The sequence below is a fragment of the Oncorhynchus clarkii genome, chromosome 23, assembly GCF_045791955.1.
Source record: "Oncorhynchus clarkii lewisi isolate Uvic-CL-2024 chromosome 23, UVic_Ocla_1.0, whole genome shotgun sequence".
In the NCBI taxonomy this organism is placed as follows: domain Eukaryota; kingdom Metazoa; phylum Chordata; class Actinopteri; order Salmoniformes; family Salmonidae; genus Oncorhynchus; species Oncorhynchus clarkii.
The window spans coordinates 61,790,655-61,812,520 of NC_092169.1; the positions used below are offsets into that span (position 1 = coordinate 61,790,655).

The 21,866-nt window shown below is 46.8% G+C and overlaps 1 protein-coding gene across 4 annotated transcripts in view; it reads left to right on the forward strand.

Annotated features, from left to right (window-relative positions):
• The window catches only part of LOC139381507 (exocyst complex component 6-like), a 129,803-nt gene that overhangs the window by 24,402 nt on the left and 83,535 nt on the right, over positions 1-21,866 (forward strand). For all 4 annotated transcript variants that reach the window (XM_071125110.1, XM_071125112.1, XM_071125111.1 and 1 more), the window contains exons 2-7: positions 4,857-5,028; positions 14,027-14,074; positions 14,207-14,297; positions 14,753-14,798; positions 17,553-17,757; positions 20,329-20,508. In XM_071125110.1, coding sequence (XP_070981211.1) covers positions 4,857-5,028; positions 14,027-14,074; positions 14,207-14,297; positions 14,753-14,798; positions 17,553-17,757; positions 20,329-20,508 — 742 coding nt within the window. The remainder of the gene's footprint in view (positions 1-4,856; positions 5,029-14,026; positions 14,075-14,206; positions 14,298-14,752; positions 14,799-17,552; positions 17,758-20,328; positions 20,509-21,866) is intronic.

The following is a 21,866-nucleotide window of genomic DNA, read 5'->3' on the forward strand; positions in this document are numbered from 1 at the left end:
CTATCAGTACTGGCAGGTCAGCAGACAGTCAGAACCGTGCACTAGGCCTCTCAGTCAGTACTGGCAGGTCAGCAGACAGTCAGAACCGTGCTCTAGGCCTCTCAGTACAGGCAGGTCAGCAGACAGTCAGAACCGTGCACTAGGCCTCTCTATCAGTACTGACAGGTCAGCAGACAGTCAGAACCGTGCACTAGGCCTCTCTATCAGTACTGGCAGGTCAGCAGACAGTCAGAACCGTGCACTAGGCCTCTATCAGTACTGGCAGGTCAGCAGACAGTCAGAACCGTGCACTAGGCCTCTCTATCAGTACTGGCAGGTCAGCAGACAGTCAGAACCGTGCACTAGGCCTCTCTATCAGTACTGACAGGTCAGCAGACAGTCAGAACTGTGCACTAGGCCTCTCTATCAGTACTGACAGGTCAGCAGACAGTCAGAACCGTGCACTAGGCCTCTATCAGTACTGGCAGGTCAGCAGACATTCAGAACCGTGCACTAGGCCTCTCTATCAGTACTGGCATGTCAGCAGACAGTCAGAACCGTGCACTAGGCCTCTCTATCAGTACTGGCAGGTCAGCAGACAGTCAGAACCGTGCACTAGGCCTCTCTATTAGTACTGACAGGTCAGCAGACAGTCAGAACCGTGCACTAGGCCTCTCTATCAGTACTGGCAGGTCAGCAGACAGTCAGAACCGTGCATTAGGCCTCTCTATCAGTACTGGCAGGTCAGCAGACAGTCAGAACTGTGCACTAGGCCTCTCTATCAGTACTAGCAGGTCAGCAGACAGTCAGAACCGTGCACTAGGCCTCTCTATCAGTACTGGCAGGTCAGCAGACAGTCAGAACCGTGCACTAGGCCTCTCTATCAGTACTGGCAGGTCAGCAGACAGTCAGAACCGTGCACTAGGCCTCTCAGTACTGGCAGACAGTCAGAACTGTGCACTAGGCCTCTCTATCAGTACTGGCAGGTCAGCAGACAGTCAGAACCGTGCACTAGGCCTCTCTATCAGTACTGGCAGGTCAGCAGACAGTCAGAACCGTGCACTAGGCCCCTCTATCAGTACTGGCAGGTCAGCAGACAGTCAGAACCGTGCACTAGGCCCCTCTATCAGTACTGACAGGTCAGCAGACAGTCAGAACCGTGCACTAGGCCTTTCAGTACTGGCAGACAGTCAGAACTGTGCACTAGGCCTCTATCAGTACTGGCAGGTCAGCAGACAGTCAGAACCGTGCACTAGGCCTCTCAGTACTGGCAGGTCAGCAGACAGTCAGAACCGTGCTCTAGGCCTCTCAGTACTGGCAGGTCAGCAGACAGTCAGAACCGTGCACTAGGCCTCTCTATCAGTACTGACAGGTCAGCAGACAGTCAGAACCGTGCACTAGGCCTCTCTATCAGTACTGACAGGTCAGCAGACAGTCAGAACCGTGCACTAGGCCTCTCTATCAGTACTGGCAGGTCACCAGACAGTCAGAACCGTGCACTAGGCCTCTCTATCAGTACTGGCAGGTCAGCAGACAGTCAGAACCGTGCACTAGGCCTCTCTATCAGTACTGGCAGGTCAGCAGACAGTCAGAACCGTGCACTAGGCCTCTATCAGTACTGGCAGCTCAGCAGACAGTCAGAACCGTGCACTAGGCCTCTCTATCAGTACTGGCAGGTTAGCAGACAGTCAGAACCGTGCACTAGGCCTCTCAGTACTGGCAGACAGTCAGAACCGTGCACTAGGCCTCTATCAGTACTGGCAGGTCAGCAGACAGTCAGAACCGTGCACTAGGCCTCTCAGTCAGTACTGGCAGGTCAGCAGACAGTCAGAACCGTGCTCTAGGCCTCTCAGTACAGGCAGGTCAGCAGACAGTCAGAACCGTGCACTAGGCCTCTCTATCAGTACTGACAGGTCAGCAGACAGTCAGAACCGTGCACTAGGCCTCTCTATCAGTACTGGCAGGTCAGCAGACAGTCAGAACCGTGCACTAGGCCTCTATCAGTACTGGCAGGTCAGCAGACAGTCAGAACCGTGCACTAGGCCTCTCTATCAGTACTGGCAGGTCAGCAGACAGTCAGAACCGTGCACTAGGCCCCTCTATCAGTACTGACAGGTCAGCAGACAGTCAGAACCGTGCACTAGGCTTCTCTATCAATACTGGCAGGTCAGCCATCAGACCGTGTACTAGGCCGTGCACCAGGCCAGCACGGTTCTGACTGTCTATCAGCATTGAAAAGCTGTATCTTGCAATGTCTCACTAGGATATTGAGATCAGGTGAGATGATTCACTCTCACACAGTCACACACAGTTTCTGGCCATGTCCACGGGTTTGCTTCATATGGTAACCAGGGCACCAAAACAGCGGAGAAGTCGAGCCTCGTTCTTCCAAACACTCTTAGTTGTTGTGGAAATTGACCCACTATGCTGTTTACTGTCTGCATCTATTTCATATGGCTGAATCTTCATTTAAATGACACAACATCCCCAGGCCTCGACAGTCGACTGTCTAGTTAGGCTACAGCACTGAAAATAAGGTTTTGCGATAACTGCACTGTGATTTTAATTGTGTTTTTTTATTGGTTGGGAATTTTTCTTAGCGTTATGGTTCCCAATTTGGTTTAAAAGTTTGACCGTTCATAGCACTATTTGCTCCATCCTGCAGTATGTCGAGACTGGCTACTCCTTTTCACTTCCTGGTTCTGCTGTGGCTGTTCTGCGTTTTGTCCAGTAGGGGGAGTCGTAGGTTCACAAATTGGACAGATCTCTTTCAACCCTGTTGTTTTGTTCCCAGTTCACACACCACCCTCAGCTTGGTGTTTGTTTAGCCATCATATGGCGTTATGACTCTCTGTTAGAAGGATCATGTAGCCTCAGTCTCCTAATATTGACCCATTACTTCTGCAGCCCACTGACTTTAAAGCACTAACTTCAGGCTTTGTGTACAGGGTAGTGCACTGGCTATCAGAGCCCTCCCTCCACTCTGTCCCACAGCAGCCCAGCCTACACTGTTGGTTAGGTGGTATCTCATCCCAGCCCAGCCTACCCTGTTGGTTAGGTGGTATCTCATCCCAGCCCAGCCTACCCTGTTGGTTAGGTGGTATCTCATCCCAGCCCAGCCTACCCTGTTGGTTAGGTGGTATCTCATCCCAGCCCAGCCTACCCTGTTGGTTAGGTGGTATCTCATCCCAGCCTACTCTGTTGGTTAGGTGATATCTCAGCCCAGACTACCCTGTTGGTTAGGTGGTATCTCAGCCCAGCCCAGACTACCCTGTTGGTTAGGTGGTATCTCAGCCCAGGCCAGCCTACCCTGTTGGTTAGGTGGTATCTCAGCCCAGCCCAGCCTACCCTGTTGGTTAGGTGGTATCTCAGCCCAGCCCAGCCCAGCCTACCCTGTTGGTTAGGTGGTATCTCAGCCCAGCCCAGCCTACCCTGTTTGTTAGGTGGTATCTCAGCCCAGCCTACCCTGTTGGTTAGGTGATATCTCTGCCCAGCCTACCCTGTTGGTTAGGTGGTATCTCAGCCCAGCCCAGCCCAGCCTACCCTGTTGGTTAGGTGATATCTCAGCCCAGACTACCCTGTTGGTTAGGTGATATCTCAGCCCAGCCTACACTGTTGGTTAGGTGGTATCTCAGCCCAGCCCAGCCTACCCTGTTGGTTAGGTGATATCTTAGCCCAGCCTACCCTGTTGGTTAGGTGATATCTCAGCCCAGACTACCCTGTTGGTTAGGTGATATCTCAGCCCAGCCTACACTGTTGATTAGATGATAGCCCAGCCCAGCCCAGCCTACCCTGATGGTTAGGTGATATCTCAGCCCAGCCTACCCTGTTGGTTAGTTGGTATCTCAGCCCAGCCTACCCTGTTGGTTAGTTGGTATCTCAGCCCAGCCTACCCTGTTGGTTAGGTGACATCTCAGCCCAGCCTACCCTGTTCGTTAGGTGACATCTCAGCCCAGATCAATCACCCTGTTGGTTAGGTGACATCTCAGCCCAGATCACCCTTTTGGTTAGGTGACATTTCTTGTTACCCCTTTTGTTAACTTGAAATCTGTCCCAAATTGCACCCTATTCCCTACATCGTGCACTTCTTCTGACCAGAGGCCTGTGACTATATAGGGAATAGGATGCAAGCTATGTCTCTGTGGGATGATGTATGGAGACTGGTATCTGAACGTTCTTTCTCCCCTTGTGACCGTGACGACATTCATCATGTTTCAGATCTAACTCCCCTGTTCCCTGACCTTGTAACTCCCCTGTTCCCTGACCTTGTAACTCCCCTGTTCCCTGACCTTGTAACTCCCCTGTTCCCTGACCTTGTAACTCCCCTGTCCCCTGACCTTGTAACTCCCCTGTTCCCTGACCTTGTAACTCCCCTGTTCCCTGACCTTGTAACTCCCCTGACCTTGTAACTCCCCTGTTCCCTAACCTTGTAACTCCCCTGACCTTGTAACTCCCCTGACCTTGTAACTCCCCTGACCTTGTAACTCCCCTGTTCCCTAACCTTGTAACTCCCCTGACCTTGTAACTCCCCTGACCTTGTAACTCCCCTGACCTTGTAACTCCCCTGTTCCCTAACCTTGTAACTCCCCTGACCTTGCAACTCCCCTGACCTTGTAACTCCCCTGTTCCCTGACCTTGTAACTCCCCTGTTCCCTGACCTTGTAACTCCCCTGTTCCCTGACCTTGTAACTCCCTTGTTCCCTGACCTTGTAACTCCCCTGTCCCCTGACCTTGTAACTCCCCTGTTCCCTGACCTTGTAACTCCCCTGTTCCCTGACCTTGTAACTCCCTTGTTCCCTGACCTTGTAACTCTCCTGTTCCCTGACCTTGTCTGTTTCAGATCTAACTCTCCTGTTCCCTGACTTTGTGTGTTTCAGATCTGTGTATGATGACCAGCCTAATGCCCACAAGAGGTTTATGGAGAAGCTTGAGGTCAGGATCCGTAACCATGACAGAGAGATAGAGAAGATGTGTAACTTTCACCACCAGGGGTTTGTGGACGCCATCACCGAGCTGCTGAAAGTTCGTGCCGACGCAGAGAAACTGATGGTGAGACAGGAGACCCAATCAAATAGAAGTTTATTAGTCACATGCTCCGAATATAACAGGTGTAGTGAAATGCTGACTTACAGGCTCAAACCAACAGTGCGAAAAAAAGGTGTGTGTGTGTGTGTGTGTGTGTGTGTGTGTGTGTGTGTGTGTGTGTGTGTGTGTGTGTGTGTGTGTGTGTGTGTAGGTAGGTAAGTAAAGAAATAAAACAACAGTAAAAAGACATTTGAAATAAGAGTAGCAGGGCTAAATACAGACACCGGTTAGTCAGGCTGATTGAGGTAGTATGTTCATGTAGATATGGTTAAAGGGACTATGCATGTTTGATGAACAGAGAGTAGCAGTAGCGTAAAAAGAGGGCTAAAGAAATAGAAACTATGGATCTATCTATTCTACCTCTATGTTCAACCAGGGATAGTAGTGGATCTATCTAGTCTACCTCTATGTTGAACCAGGGATATCAGTGGATCTATCTAGTCTACCTCTATGTTGAACCAGGGATAGTAGTGGATCTATCTAGTCTACCTCTATGTTGAACCAGGGATAGTGTTGGATCAATCTAGTCTACCTCTATGTTGAACCAGGGATAGTAGTGGATCAATCTATTCTACCTCTATGTTGAACCAGGGATAGTAGTGGATCTATCTAGTCTACCTCTATGTTGAACCAGGGATAGTGTTGGATCAATCTAGTCTACCTCTATGTTGAACCAGGGATAGTAGTGGATCTATCTAGTCTACCTCTATGTTGAACCAGGGATAGTAGTGGATCTATCTAGTCTACCTCTATGTTGAACCAGGGATAGTAGTGGATCTATCTAGTCTACCTCTATGTTGAACCAGGGATAGTAGTGGATCTATCTAGTCTACCTCTATGTTGAACCAGGGATAGTGTTGGATCAATCTAGTCTACCTCTATGTTCAACCAGGGATAGTAGTGGATCTATCTATTCTACCTCTATGTTGAACCAGGGATAGTAGTGGATCTATCTAGTCTACCTCTATGTTGAACCAGGGATAGCAGTGGATCTAACTAGTCTACCTCTATGTTCAACCAGGGATAGTAGTGGATCTATCTAGTCTACCTCTATGTTGAACCAGGGATATCAGTGGATCTATCTAGTCTACCTCTATGTTGAACCAGGGATAGTAGTGGATCTATCTAGTCTACCTCTATGTTGAACCAGGGATAGTGTTGGATCAATCTAGTCTACCTCTATGTTGAACCAGGGATAGTAGTGGATCAATCTATTCTACCTCTATGTTGAACCAGGGATAGTAGTGGATCTATCTAGTCTACCTCTATGTTGAACCAGGGATAGTGTTGGATCAATCTAGTCTACCTCTATGTTCAACCAGGGATAGTAGTGGATCTATCTAGTCTACCTCTCTGTTGAACCAGGGATAGTGTTGGATCAATCTAGTCTACCTCTATGTTGAACCAGGGATAGTAGTGGATCAATCTAGTCTACCTCTATGTTGAACCAGGGATAGTAGTGGATCAATCTAGTCTACCTCTATGTTGAACCAGGGATAGTGTTGGATCAATCTAGTCTACCTCTATGTTGAACCAGGGATAGTGATGGATCAATCTAGTCTACCTCTATGTTCAACCAGGGATAGTAGTGGATCTATCTATTCTACCTCTATGTTGAACCAGGGATAGTAGTGGATCTATCTAGTCTACCTCTATGTTGAACCAGGGATAGTAGTGGATCTAACTAGTCTACCTCTATGTTCAACCAGGGATAGTAGTGGATCTATCTAGTCTACCTCTATGTTGAACCAGGGATAGTGTTGGATCTATCTAGTCTACCTCTATGTTGAACCAGGGATAGTGTTGGATCAATCTAGTCTACCTCTATGTTCTACCAGGGATAGTAGTGGATCTATCTAGTCTACCTCTATGTTGAACCAGGGATAGTAGTGGATCTATCTAGTCTACCTCTATGTTCAACCAGGGATAGTAGTGGATCTATCTAGTCTACCTCTATGTTGAACCAGGGATAGTAGTGGATCTATCTAGTCTACCTCTATGTTGAACCAGGGATAGTGTTGGATCAATCTAGTCTACCTCTATGTTCAACCAGGGATAGTAGTGGATCTATCTAGTCTACCTCTCTGTTGAACCAGGGATAGTAGTGGATCAAACTAGTCTACCTCTATGTTGAACCAGGGATAGTAGTGGATCAATCTAGTCTACCTCTATGTTGAACCAGGGATAGTAGTGGATCAATCTAGTCTACCTCTATGTTGAACCAGGGATAGTGTTGGATCAATCTAGTCTACCTCTATGTTCAACCAGGGATAGTAGTGGGTCTATCTAGTCTACCTCTATGTTGAACCAGGGATAGTAGTGGATCTATCTAGTCTACCTCTATGTTGAACCAGGGATAGTAGTGGATCTATCTAGTCTACCTCTATGTTGAACCAGGGATAGTGTTGGATCAATCTAGTCTACCTCTATGTTGAACCAGGGATAGTAGTGGATCTATCTAGTCTACCTCTATGTTGAACCATGGATATCAGTGGATCTATCTAGTCTACCTCTATGTTCAACCAGGGATAGTAGTGGATCTATCTAGTCTACCTCTATGTTGAACCAGGGATAGTAGTGGATCTATCTAGTCTACCTCTATGTTGAACCAGGGATAGTAGTGGATCTATCTAGTCTACCTCTATGTTGAACCAGGGATAGTAGTGGATCAATCTAGTCTACCTCTATGTTCAACCAGGGATAGTAGTGGATCAATCTAGTCTACCTCTATGTTGAACCAGGGATAGTTGTGGATCTATCTAGTCTACCTCTATGTTCAACCAGGGATAGTAGTGGATCTATCTAGTCTACCTCTATGTTCAACCAGGGATAGTAGTGGATCTATCTAGTCTACCTCTATGTTCAACCAGGGATAGTAGTGGATCAATCCAGTCTACCTCTATGTTGAACCAGGGATAGTAGTGGATCTATCTAGTCTACCTCTATGTTGAACCAGGGATAGTAGTGGATCTATCTAGTCTACCTCTATGTTGAACCAGGGATAGTAGTGGATCTATCTAGTCTACCTCTATGTTGAACCAGGGATAGTAGTGGATCTATCTAGTCTACCTCTCTGTTGAACCAGGGATAGTGTTGGATCAATCTAGTCTACCTCTATGTTGAACCAGGGATAGTAGTGGATCAATCTAGTCTACCTCTATGTTGAACCAGGGATAGTAGTGGATCAATCTAGTCTACCTCTATGTTGAACCAGGGATAGTGTTGGATCAATCTAGTCTACCTCTATGTTGAACCAGGGATAGTAGTGGATCTATCTAGTCTACCTCTATGTTGAACCAGGGATAGTAGTGGATCTATCTAGTCTACCTTTATGTTGAACCAGGGATAGTAGTGGATCTATCTAGTCTACCTCTATGTTGAACCAGGGATAGTAGTGGATCTATCTAGTCTACCTCTATGTTGAACCAGGGATAGTAGTGGATCTATCTAGTCTACCTCTATGTTGAACCAGGGATAGTGTTGGATCAATCTAGTCTACCTCTATGTTGAACCAGGGATAGTAGTGGATCTATCTAGTCTACCTCTATGTTGAACCAGGGATAGTAGTGGATCTATCTAGTCTACCTCTATGTTGAACCAGGGATAGTGTTGGATCAATCTAGTCTACCTCTATGTTCAACCAGGGATAGTAGTGGATCTATCTAGTCTACCTCTCTGTTGAACCAGGGATAGTGTTGGATCAATCTAGTCTACCTCTATGTTGAACCAGGGATAGTAGTGGATCAATCTAGTCTACCTCTATGTTGAACCAGGGATAGTAGTGGATCTATCTAGTCTACCTCTATGTTGAACCAGGGATAGTAGTGGATCAATCTAGTCTACCTCTATGTTCAACCAGGGATAGTAGTGGATCAATCTAGTCTACCTCTATGTTGAACCAGGGATAGTTGTGGATCTATCTAGTCTACCTCTATGTTCAACCAGGGATAGTAGTGGATCTATCTAGTCTACCTCTATGTTCAACCAGGGATAGTAGTGGATCTATCTAGTCTACCTCTATGTTCAACCAGGGATAGTAGTGGATCAATCCAGTCTACCTCTATGTTGAACCAGGGATAGTAGTGGATCTATCTAGTCTACCTCTATGTTGAACCAGGGATAGTAGTGGATCTATCTAGTCTACCTCTATGTTGAACCAGGGATAGTAGTGGATCTATCTAGTCTACCTCTATGTTGAACCAGGGATAGTAGTGGATCTATCTAGTCTACCTCTCTGTTGAACCAGGGATAGTGTTGGATCAATCTAGTCTACCTCTATGTTGAACCAGGGATAGTAGTGGATCAATCTAGTCTACCTCTATGTTGAACCAGGGATAGTAGTGGATCAATCTAGTCTACCTCTATGTTGAACCAGGGATAGTGTTGGATCAATCTAGTCTACCTCTATGTTGAACCAGGGATAGTAGTGGATCTATCTAGTCTACCTCTATGTTGAACCAGGGATAGTAGTGGATCTATCTAGTCTACCTTTATGTTGAACCAGGGATAGTAGTGGATCTATCTAGTCTACCTCTATGTTGAACCAGGGATAGTGTTGGATCAATCTAGTCTACCTCTATGTTGAACCAGGGATAGTAGTGGATCTATCTAGTCTACCTCTATGTTGAACCAGGGATAGTAGTGGATCTATCTAGTCTACCTCTATGTTGAACCAGGGATAGTAGTGGATCTATCTAGTCTACCTCTATGTTGAACCAGGGATAGTGTTGGATCAATCTAGTCTACCTCTATGTTGAACCAGGGATAGTAGTGGATCTATCTAGTCTACCTCTATGTTGAACCAGGGATAGTAGTGGATCTATCTAGTCTACCTCTATGTTGAACCAGGGATAGTGTTGGATCAATCTAGTCTACCTCTATGTTCAACCAGGGATAGTAGTGGATCTATCTAGTCTACCTCTCTGTTGAACCAGGGATAGTGTTGGATCAATCTAGTCTACCTCTATGTTGAACCAGGGATAGTAGTGGATCTATCTATTCTACCTCTATGTTGAACTAGGGATAGTAGTGGATCTATCTAGTCTACCTCTATGTTGAACCAGGGATAGCAGTGGATCTAACTAGTCTACCTCTATGTTCAACCAGGGATAGTAGTGGATCTATCTAGTCTACCTCTATGTTGAACCAGGGATAGTAGTGGATCTAACTAGTCTACCTCTATGTTCAACCAGGGATAGTAGTGGATCTATCTAGTCTACCTCTATGTTGAACCAGGGATAGTGTTGGATCTATCTAGTCTACCTCTATGTTGAACCAGGGATAGTGTTGGATCAATCTAGTCTACCTCTATGTTCTACCAGGGATAGTAGTGGATCTATCTAGTCTACCTCTATGTTGAACCAGGGATAGTAGTGGATCTATCTAGTCTACCTCTATGTTCAACCAGGGATAGTAGTGGATCTATCTAGTCTACCTCTATGTTGAACCAGGGATAGTAGTGGATCTATCTAGTCTACCTCTATGTTGAACCAGGGATAGTGTTGGATCAATCTAGTCTACCTCTATGTTCAACCAGGGATAGTAGTGGATCTATCTAGTCTACCTCTCTGTTGAACCAGGGATAGTAGTGGATCAAACTAGTCTACCTCTATGTTGAACCAGGGATAGTAGTGGATCAATCTAGTCTACCTCTATGTTGAACCAGGGATAGTAGTGGATCAATCTAGTCTACCTCTATGTTGAACCAGGGATAGTGTTGGATCAATCTAGTCTACCTCTATGTTCAACCAGGGATAGTAGTGGGTCTATCTAGTCTACCTCTATGTTGAACCAGGGATAGTAGTGGATCTATCTAGTCTACCTCTATGTTGAACCAGGGATAGTAGTGGATCTATCTAGTCTACCTCTATGTTGAACCAGGGATAGTGTTGGATCAATCTAGTCTACCTCTATGTTGAACCAGGGATAGTAGTGGATCTATCTAGTCTACCTCTATGTTGAACCATGGATATCAGTGGATCTATCTAGTCTACCTCTATGTTCAACCAGGGATAGTAGTGGATCTATCTAGTCTACCTCTATGTTGAACCAGGGATAGTAGTGGATCTATCTAGTCTACCTCTATGTTGAACCAGGGATAGTAGTGGATCTATCTAGTCTACCTCTATGTTGAACCAGGGATAGTAGTGGATCAATCTAGTCTACCTCTATGTTCAACCAGGGATAGTAGTGGATCAATCTAGTCTACCTCTATGTTGAACCAGGGATAGTTGTGGATCTATCTAGTCTACCTCTATGTTCAACCAGGGATAGTAGTGGATCTATCTAGTCTACCTCTATGTTCAACCAGGGATAGTAGTGGATCTATCTAGTCTACCTCTATGTTCAACCAGGGATAGTAGTGGATCAATCCAGTCTACCTCTATGTTCAACCAGGGATAGTAGTGGATCAATCTAGTCTACCTCTATGTTCAACCAGGGATATCAGTGGATCTATCTAGTCTACCTCTATGTTGAACCAGCGATAGCATCCCCCCCCAGCCCTCTCTCACCATTCCCCCCCCCCCCCCAGCCCTCTCTCACCATTCCTTCCCCCCCCAGCCCTCTCTCACCATTCCCCTCCCCAGCCCTCTCTCACCATTCCCCCCCCCCAGCCCTCTCTCACCATTCCCCCCCCCCAGCCCTCTCTCACCATCCCCTGCCCCCCCAGCCCTCTCTCACCATTCCCCCCCCCCCAGCCCTCTCTCACCATTCCCCCCCAGCCCTCTCTCACCATTCCCCCCCAGCCCTCTCTCACCATTCCCCCCCAGCCCTCTCTCACCATTCCCCCCCCAGCCCTCTCTCACCATTCCACCCCCAGCCCTCTCTCACCATTCCCCCCCCAGCCCTCTCTCACCATTCCCCCCCCAGCCCTCTCTCACCATCCCCCCCCCAGCCCTCTCTCACCATCCCCCCCCCCAGCCCACTCTCACCATTCCCCCCCCAGCCCACTCTCACCATTCCCCCCCCAGCCCTCTCTCACCATTCCCCCCCCAGCCCACTCTCACCATTCCCCCCCCAGCCCTCTCTCACCATTCCCCCCCCAGCCCTCTCTCACCATTCCCCCCCCCCAGCCCTCTCTCACCATCCCCTGCCCCCCCAGCCCTCTCTCACCATCCCCCCCCCCCCAGCCCTCTCTCACCATTCCCCCCCAGCCCTCTCTCACCATTCCCCCCCAGCCCTCTCTCACCATTCCCCCCCAGCCCTCTCTCACCATTCCCCCCCCAGCCCTCTCTCACCATTCCACCCCCAGCCCTCTCTCACCATTCCCCCCCCAGCCCTCTCTCACCATTCCCCCCCCAGCCCTCTCTCACCATCCCCCCCCCAGCCCTCTCTCACCATCCCCCCCCCCAGCCCACTCTCACCATTCCCCCCCCAGCCCACTCTCACCATTCCCCCCCCAGCCCTCTCTCACCATTCCCCCCCCAGCCCACTCTCACCATTCCCCCCCCAGCCCTCTCTCACCATTCCCCCCCCAGCCCTCTCTCACCATTTCCCCCCCTCAAAGTTTTGGGGATCAACTAGAAGAACAGAAGGACGTAAAAGAAGGTCACATGTAAAAATGGGTGAACTTCCCCTTTTAAGGGTTCTTATAGAGAAGGAACTATGAGAGGTTTCTCCTCCTAGATGACATCATTCACTGTCTCCCTCCCCCAGGACTGAGCCGGTCTAGGTTCCCCCAGGACTGAGCCGGTCTAGGTTCCCCCAGGACTGAGCCGGTCTAGGTTCCCCCAGGACTGAGCCGGTCTAGGTTCCCCCAGGACTGAGCCGGTCTAGGTTCCCCCGGGACTGAGCCGGTCTAGGTTCCCCCGGGACTGAGCCGGTCTAGGTTCCCCCAGGACTGAGCCGGTCTAGGTTCCCCCGGGACTGAGCCGGTCTAGGTTCCCCCTGGACTGAGCCGGTCTAGGTTCCCCCAGGACTGAGCCGGTCTAGGTTCCCCCAGGACTGAGCCGGTCTAGGTTTCCCCAGGACTGAGCCGGTCTAGGTTCCCCCAGTACTGAGCCGGTCTAGGCTCCCCCAGTACTGAGCCGGTCTAGGCTCCCCCAGGACTGAGCCGGTCTAGGCTCCCCCAGGACTGAGCCGGTCTAGGTTGACCTAATGATGCCTCCCCCAGGACTGAGCTGGTCTAGGTTCCCCCAGGACCGAGCCGGTCTAGGTTCCCCCAGCCCAGCTGCACCGAGGCCAGCTCTCTTTAACTCTCTTTCCCCAGCTGAAAGTGGTCTTTAGATGAGTAGATGGTCTGATTGGTCGACCCAAGGTTGTAACTGGACCAATCATTAGACAGTATATGAAGCATGTTCAGATAACAGGGCAGCAGGTACTGCAGCAGATCAACTAGCTCACTGGCCATTTTTCTCCCACAGATTAATGAGACTTTTTAATTAACCCCAGAATAAATGACTTGCTTATTACCATGAGCTAATGAGACGCAATGTGGGAACCTCCCTGTGTGGTCGTTCTGTCCCCCTGCACCTGCAGCGCCCTACCTCCCTCCTAACTCAGCCCGAGTTACCTCCGGATCCCTCCACTCTGTGAATCAACCAGCCAGTGACTGTTTTGTATTCAGCTCTGAAACCCAATGTTTAATTACCAGGAAATGCAGTGGGCGCTTTCACTGTAGACAATGAATGGCACATAGAGCTCATTGAGGTTATCAGGAAAGGGCCCACTGGTCAATTGGGTCATTGAATTGAATTGTTTGACAAGACCTGTAGAGACAAGTAGAGTTCAAACATCCTCAACGTAGAATTGACAAGTTTGTCACAGAATCTGTTGGGGGGAAGGACTGTCATAATCTATTACGCCGCATAAAAGCCTCCATGCCGACCAACAGTTCCAAGTTCCCGTTGCAGATTGAATCAGAATTTGCCTTTGTCCCTGTGCCCTCATGGAGGCTGATCTGATTACAAGGTGAGCAGCTACGACAGGAAGTTGTCTGACAGTAGTGATCTTTTTATTTAAGGGCCAGGTTACCGACACGAACAGAAGACTACAAGACGCCGGCAGAGAGGTAAGACTCTTCGTCCTCCGTGTCAGTGTTGCCTGTGGTCAGTTAGAGGACACATTGAGACAGGAAGCACCTCTGACTGACCTCTCTCTGTAATTGGGGAGGTCTTAACTCTTTTGACCTCTCTTATGTAAGGTGACAGCCCAAACGGAGGAGGTGATTCGCTGTCGGATACAGCAGAGGAACATGACTACCACTGTGGAGAGACTACAGCTGTGTATACCTGGTGAGATATAATATAACATCTATAAACACTGTGTGTTCTGAAAGCTACCTCTCCCCTCTCTTCTTTCTGTTCTAAAAGCTACCCCTTCTTTCTGTTCTAAAAGCTACCTCTCTTCTTTCTGTTCTTAAAGCTACCCCTTCTTTCTGTTCTTAAAGCTACCCCTTCTTTCTGTTCTTAAAGCTACCTCTTCTTTCTGTTCTAAAAGCTACCCCTTCTTTCTGTTCTTAAAGCTACCTCTCCCCTCTGTTCTTCTGTTCTAAAAGCTACCTCTCTTCTTTCTGTTCTAAAAGCTACCTCTCCCCTCTGTTCTTCTGTTCTAAAAGCTACCTCTTCTTTCTGTTCTAAAAGCTACCTCTTCTTTCTGTTCTAAAAGCTACCTCTTCTTTCTATTCTTAAAGCTACCTCTTCTTTCTGTTCTAAAATCTAACTCTCCCCTCTTATTGTTCCTTTTGCAGTCCTAGAAATGTACAGTAAATTGAAGGAGCAGCTGGAATCCAAAAGGTACGTGCACTTCCTTACTCTCCTCACTATGTTCACTGTTGTCGTCATCAATGTTACTCCACCACAATATATTAACAATAAAGTCCCTCTCTCTAGATAACATGGTGCTTTGGACAGTAAGACCTTAACACTTTCCTAGAAACCCTCTCTGGCTCAACATAGCTCACAATCAAAAGGCACGCTGTCTTTACGTCACAGAATTCTCAACAATTCACAGAAATAATGATTGAAGGAAACTGTGAATGGAAGCTATTTCAATGGAACCAAGCAGAGGGGAAGTGAAGCTCACGCTGAACCTGACAGTGATGACCCTTCCCCGTCGCTTAACGTCTGTTTAATCAGTCACAACACATCACGGGGAGAGGTCACCATTCAAACGCAGGACAGTTGCCCTTCTTCACAGCACAGCGCTGGCCTAGACAACATTGCTGTCACAGGCGCCGGTTAGAGAGTTGGAAAGACCCCCGGGGTACTGGGACTCTCCACAGGGGGGACTTCAGGACTACTAGGACCCCTGGGGTACTGGGACTATCCACAGGAGGGGGGGACTTCAGGACTACTAGGACCCCTGGGGTACTGGGACTATCCACAGGGGGGGGGGGCTTCAGGACTACTAGGACCCCTGGGGTACTGGGACTATCCACAGGGGGGTGACTTCAGGACTACTAGGACTCCTGGGGTACTGGGACTATCTACGGGGGGGGGGACTTCAGGACTACTAGGACCCCTGGGGTACTGGGACTATCCACAGGGGGGGGGGGCTTCAGGACTACTAGGACCCCTGGGGTACTGGGACTATCCACAGGGGGGTGACTTCAGGACTACTAGGACTCCTGGGGTACTGGGACTATCTACGGGGGGGGGACTTCAGGACTACTAGGACCCCTGGGGTACTGGGACTATCCACAGGGGGGACTTCAGGACTACTAGGACCCCTGGGGTACTGGGGACTATCCACAGGGGGGACTTCAGGACTACTCAGACCCCTGGGGGTGGTTCAGGGGGCCTCTGGGCAGAGCAAATTATAAAGGTTAGGACATGGGGGGTTATTATGTTGTGATGTCATCACTGGGTTAGGACATGGGGGTTATTATGTTGTGATGTCATCACTGGGTTAGGACATGGGGGTTATTATGTTGTGATGTCATCACTGGGTTAGGACATGGGGGTTATTATGTTGTGATGTCATCACTGGGTTAGGACATGGGGGTTATTATGTTGTGATGTCATCACTGGGTTAGGATATGGGTTTATTATGTGATGTCATCACTGGGTTAGGACATGGGGGGTTATTATGTTGTGATGTCATCACTGGGTTAGGACATGGCGGGTTATTATGTTGTTATTTCATCACTGGGTTAGGACATGGGGGGTTATTATGTGATGTCATCACTGGGTTAGGACATGGGGGTTATTATGTTGTGATGTCATCACTGGGTTAGGACATGGGGGTTATTATGTTGTGATTTCATCACTGGGTTAGGACATGGGGTTATTATGTGATGTCATCACTGGGTTAGGACATGGGGGTTATTATGTTGTGATGTCATCACTGGGTTAGGACATGGGGGTTATTATGTTGTGATTTCATCACTGGGTTAGGACATGGGGTTATTATGTGATGTCATCACTGGGTTAGGACATGGGGGTTATTATGTTGTGATGTCATCACTGGGTTAGGACATGGGGGTTATTATGTTGTGATGTCATCACTGGGTTAGGACATGGGGGTTATTATGTTGTGATTTCATCACTGGGTTAGGACATGGGGTTATTATGTGATGTCATCACTGGGTTAGGACATGGGGGTTATTATGTGATGTCATCACTGGGTTAGGACATGGGGGGTTATTATGTTGTGATTTCATCACTGGGTTAGGACATGGGGGGTTATTATGTGATGTCATCACTGGGTTAGGACATGGGGGGTTATTATGTTGTGATGTCATCACTGGGTTAGGACATGGGGGGTTATTATGTTGTGATGTCATCACTGGGTTAGGACATGGGGGTTATTATATTGTGATTTCATCACTGGGTTAGGACATGGGGGGTTATTATGTGATGTCATCACTGGGTTAGGACATGGGGGTTATTATGTTGTGATTTCATCACTGGGTTAGGACATGGGGGGTTATTATGTGATGTCATCACTGGGTTAAGACATGGGGGTTATTATGTTGTGATTTCATCACTGGGTTAGGACATGGGGGTTATTATGTTGTGATGTCATCACTGGGTTAGGACATGGGGGTTATTATGTTGTGATATCATCACTGGGTTAAAACATTGTGACATGTCATGCCACTCACAGTAAACACCACCCAGCCCAGGTCTTTGTCATACCACTCACAGTAAACACCACCCACAGTAAACACCACCCAGCCCAGGTCTTTGTTATACCACCCACAGTAAACACCACCCACAGTAAACACCACCCACAGTAAACACCACCCAGCCCAGGCCTTTCACATGAACAGTCCTTTACTCTGTTACACTGATAAAAGACTGGATCTACTATATGACGCCACATCCTGTATATTTCAACTAGCATACATTTCCCTCTTACAAGCGTATATACCGAGACATTATTCATTGGTCCTCTGTCATCTAATCATCCTTAAACATATCCAGCAGTGTTTCCAGTAATACAACCCTCGGTCAGCAGAGTGATCCATTTGTACAGTAGCAGTATGAAAGCCAACCAGCCTAGAGAGGAGGGATGAGATGTGACGGCAGGTATCTGTGTTCCAGATACTATGCTGCGTTGAAGACCATGGAGCAGCTGGAGAAGGTGTACATCCCCCGGGTCAGCCGCTACCGCTTCTGTCAGATCATGGCTGAGAACCTGCCCAAGCTCAGAGAGGACATTAAGGACATCTCCATGTCCGACCTCAAGGACTTCCTGGAGAGCATCAGGAAACACTCGGACAAGATCGGAGAGACCGCCATGAAACAGGTAAGAGACGTTGTTGTTGTTATTATATAGAAACAGGCAGAGTACAGGTACTAAACAGGTATGAGATGTTGTTATATAGAAACAGGCAGAGTACAGGTACTAAACAGGTATGAGACGTTGTTGTTATATAGAAACAGGCAGAGTACAGGTACTAAACAGGTATGAGACGTTGTTGTTATATAGAAACAGGCAGAGTACAGGTACTAAACAGGTATGAGACGTTGTTGTTATTATATAGAAACAGGCAGAGTACAGGTACTAAACAGGTATGAGACGTTGTTGTTGTTATATAGAAACAGGCAGAGTACAGGTACTAAACAGGTATGAGACGTTGTTGTTATTATATAGAAACAGGCAGAGTACAGGTACTAAACAGGTATGAGACGTTGTTGTTATTATATAGAAACAGGCAGAGTACAGGTACTAAACAGGTATGAGACGTTGTTGTTGTTATATAGAAACAGGTAGAGTACAGGTACTAAACAGGTATGAGACGTTGTTGTTATATAGAAACAGGCAGAGTACAGGTACTAAACAGGTATGAGACGTTGTTGTTGTTATATAGAAACAGGCAGAGTACAGGTACTAAACAGGTATGAGACGTTGTTGTTATTATATAGAAACAGGCAGAGTACAGGTACTAAACAGGTATGAGACGTTGTTGTTGTTATTATATAGAAACAGGCAGAGTACAGGTACTAAACAGGTATGAGACGTTGTTGTTATATAGAAACAGGCAGAGTACAGGTACTAAACAGGTATGAGACGTTGTTGTTATATAGAAACAGGCAGAGTACAGGTACTAAACAGGTATGAGACGTTGTTGTTATATAGAAACAGGCAGAGTACAGGTACTAAACAGGTATGAGACGTTGTTGTTATATAGAAACAGGCAGAGTACAGGTACTAAACAGGTAAGAGACGTTGTTGTTATATAGAAACAGGCAGAGTACAGGTACTAAACAGGTATGAGACGTTGTTGTTGTTATTATATAGAAACAGGCAGAGTACAGGTACTAAACAGGTATGAGACGTTGTTGTTATTATATAGAAACAGGCAGAGTACAGGTACTAAACAGGTATGAGACGTTGTTGTTATATAGAAACAGGCAGAGTACAGGTACTAAACAGGTATGAGACGTTGTTGTTGTTATTATATAGAAACAGGCAGAGTACAGGTACTAAACAGGAATGAGACGTTGTTGTTGTTATATAGAAACAGGCAGAGTACAGGTACTAAACAGGTATGAGACTGGCCCTTTGGACACTGTGTTAACTAACCTCCAGACGAGCTTCAGTGCCATACAACTCTCCTTCCGTGGCCTCCAACTGCTCTTAAATGCAAGTAAAACTAAATTCATGCTCTTCAACCAATCGCTGCCTGCACCTGCTTGCCCATCCAGCATCACTACTCTGGACGGTTCTGACTTAGAATATGTGGACAACTACAAATACCTAGGAGTCTGGTTAGACTGTAAACTCTCCTTCCAGACTCACATTAAGCATCTCCAATCCAAAATTAAATCTAGAATCGACTTCCTGTTTCGCAACAAAGCATCCTTCACTGATGCTGCTAAACATACCCTTGTAAAACTGACCATCCTACCGATCCTCGACATCAGCGATGTCATTTACAAAATATCATCCAACACTCTACTCAACAAATTGAATGCAGTCTATCACAGTGCCATCCGTTTTGTCACCAAAGCCCCATATACTACCCACCACTGCGACCTGTACACTCTCGTTGGCTGGCCCTCGCTTCATACTGTTCGACAAGCCCACTGGCTACAAGTAATCTATAAGTCTTTGCTAGGTAAAAGCCCTGCCTTGTCTCAGCTCACTGGTCAACATAGCAGCACCCACCAGTAGCACGCAAAGCCAATTCCTCCTTTGGCCGCCTTTCCTTCCAGTTCTCTGCTGCCAATGACTGGAACAAACTGCAACAATCTCTGAAGCTGGAGACCCATATCTCCCTCACTAACTTTAAGCACCAGCTGTCAGAGCAGCTTACAGATCACTGCACCTGTACATAGCCCATCTGTAAACAGCCCATCTATCTACCTCATCCCCATACTGTATTTATTTATTTATCTTGCTCCTTTGCACCCCAGTATCTCTACTTGCACATTCATCTTCTGCACATCTACCATTCCAGTGTTTAATTGCTATATCATAATTACTTCGCCTCTATGACCTATTTTATTGCCTTTACCTCCCTTATCCTACCTCATTTGCACACTGTGTGTGTGTGTGTATATATATATATGTGTATATGTGTGTGTATATATATATATATATATCATTATTTTCTACTGTATGTTTGTTTTACTCCATGTGTAACTCTGTGTTGTTGTTTGTGTCGAACTGTTTTGCTTTATCTTGGCCAGGTCGCAATTGTAAATGAGAACTTGTTCTCAACTGACCTACCTGGTTAAATAAAGGTGAAATAAAAAAAATCTTCAATCAATTGTAGAAAATGAACAAAAAATGTCTGATCTTATGCTAGGAAGCTTTGTAAGTGTCCTCTGAGAAGGAGAGAGGTCTGACTGTGTTGTCTGTCCCTCCCAGGCTCAGCAGCACAGGACTTTTAACAGTGTGGTTCAGAAGCATGACAGTGGTATGGGCTACACCAAGCCAGTCTACTCCCTGAACGGCCGGACGCCAACGCAGCACAACGGCCTAGCGGCGGAGGAGGGAGTAGACCAACCGGAGGAGGAGGGAGTGGAGGAGGACCAATCAGAGGAGGAGGTGAGAGAGGACTCTTCTTCAAAGTAACTTTTCAGACCTCTTTTTCATAGTTTGTACTTTTTCATACTCTTTGGTCCAGTATTAAAACAACACGTTGAAGTTATCCTTAATGTGAAGGCACCCTGTACATTATTTACAAGAAAAGCCAAAGGAATCATGAAACTGTTGGAATGAGTGAATGACTGAGTCCTGACTGTGGTTCACTACATTGTACAATGGCGCCGGAGAAGAAGGCTGATGTTTTAGGTCCCCAATCGATTGTGTTTTTTTGTTTTGTTTATTTGCATTTGTTTGTAACTTGTTTTGTACACAATGTTGCCGCTATCGTCTCTTATGACCAAAAATAACTTCAGGACTGCGATTACTCACCACGGACTGGCAGAATCCTTTGTCTCCTTTAACAGAATCATAAAACATACAAGTGTTATGCATCAAAATACAGCTAAACTTGGTGTTAATCCAGCCACAGTGTCAGATTTCATAAATGCTTTACGGCGAAAGCAGACCATGCGATTATCTGAGGACAGCACCCCGCATACAAACACATGAAAATCTTATTTCAACCAGCCAGGTGCGACACAGAAATAGCGATATAATTCATGCCTTACCTTTGAAGATCTTCTTCTGTTGGCACTCCAAAATGTGCCAGAAACATCACAAATGGTCATTTTGTTCGATACATTACTTCTTTATATCCCCAAAATGTCTGACTGTGGTTCACTACCGTAACGTGGTTTAACTTCCTGAGTCCTAATTGTGGTTCACTAATGTAATGTGGTTTAACTTCCTGAGTCCTAATTGTGGTTCACTAATGTAATGTGGTTTAACTTCCTGAGTCCTGACTGTGGTTCACTACCATAACGTGGTTTAACCTCCTGACTGTGGTTCACTACTGTAACGTGGTTTAACTTCCTGACTGTGGTTCAACTTCCTGACTCCTGACTGTGGTTCACAAACGTAACGTGGTTTAGCTTCCTGACTGTGGTTCACTAACGTAACGTGGTTTAACTTCCTGAGTCCTGACTGTGGTTCACTAATGTAACATGGTCAGTTGCGACGAGCAAACCCGGATCCGGGATCCTATTGATAGCCTCAAGCTCATTACCATAACGCAACGTTAACTATTCATGAAAATCGCAAATGAAATGAAATAAATATGCTAGCTCTCAAGCTTAGCCTTTTGTTAACAACACTGTCATCTCAGATTTTCAAAATATGCTTTTCAACCATAGCAAAACAAGCATTTGTGTAAGAGTATTGATATCTAGCGTAGCATTTAGCATAGCATTAAGCCTAGCATTCAGCAGGCAACATTTTCACAAAAACAAGAAAAGCCTTCAAATAAAATCATTTACCTT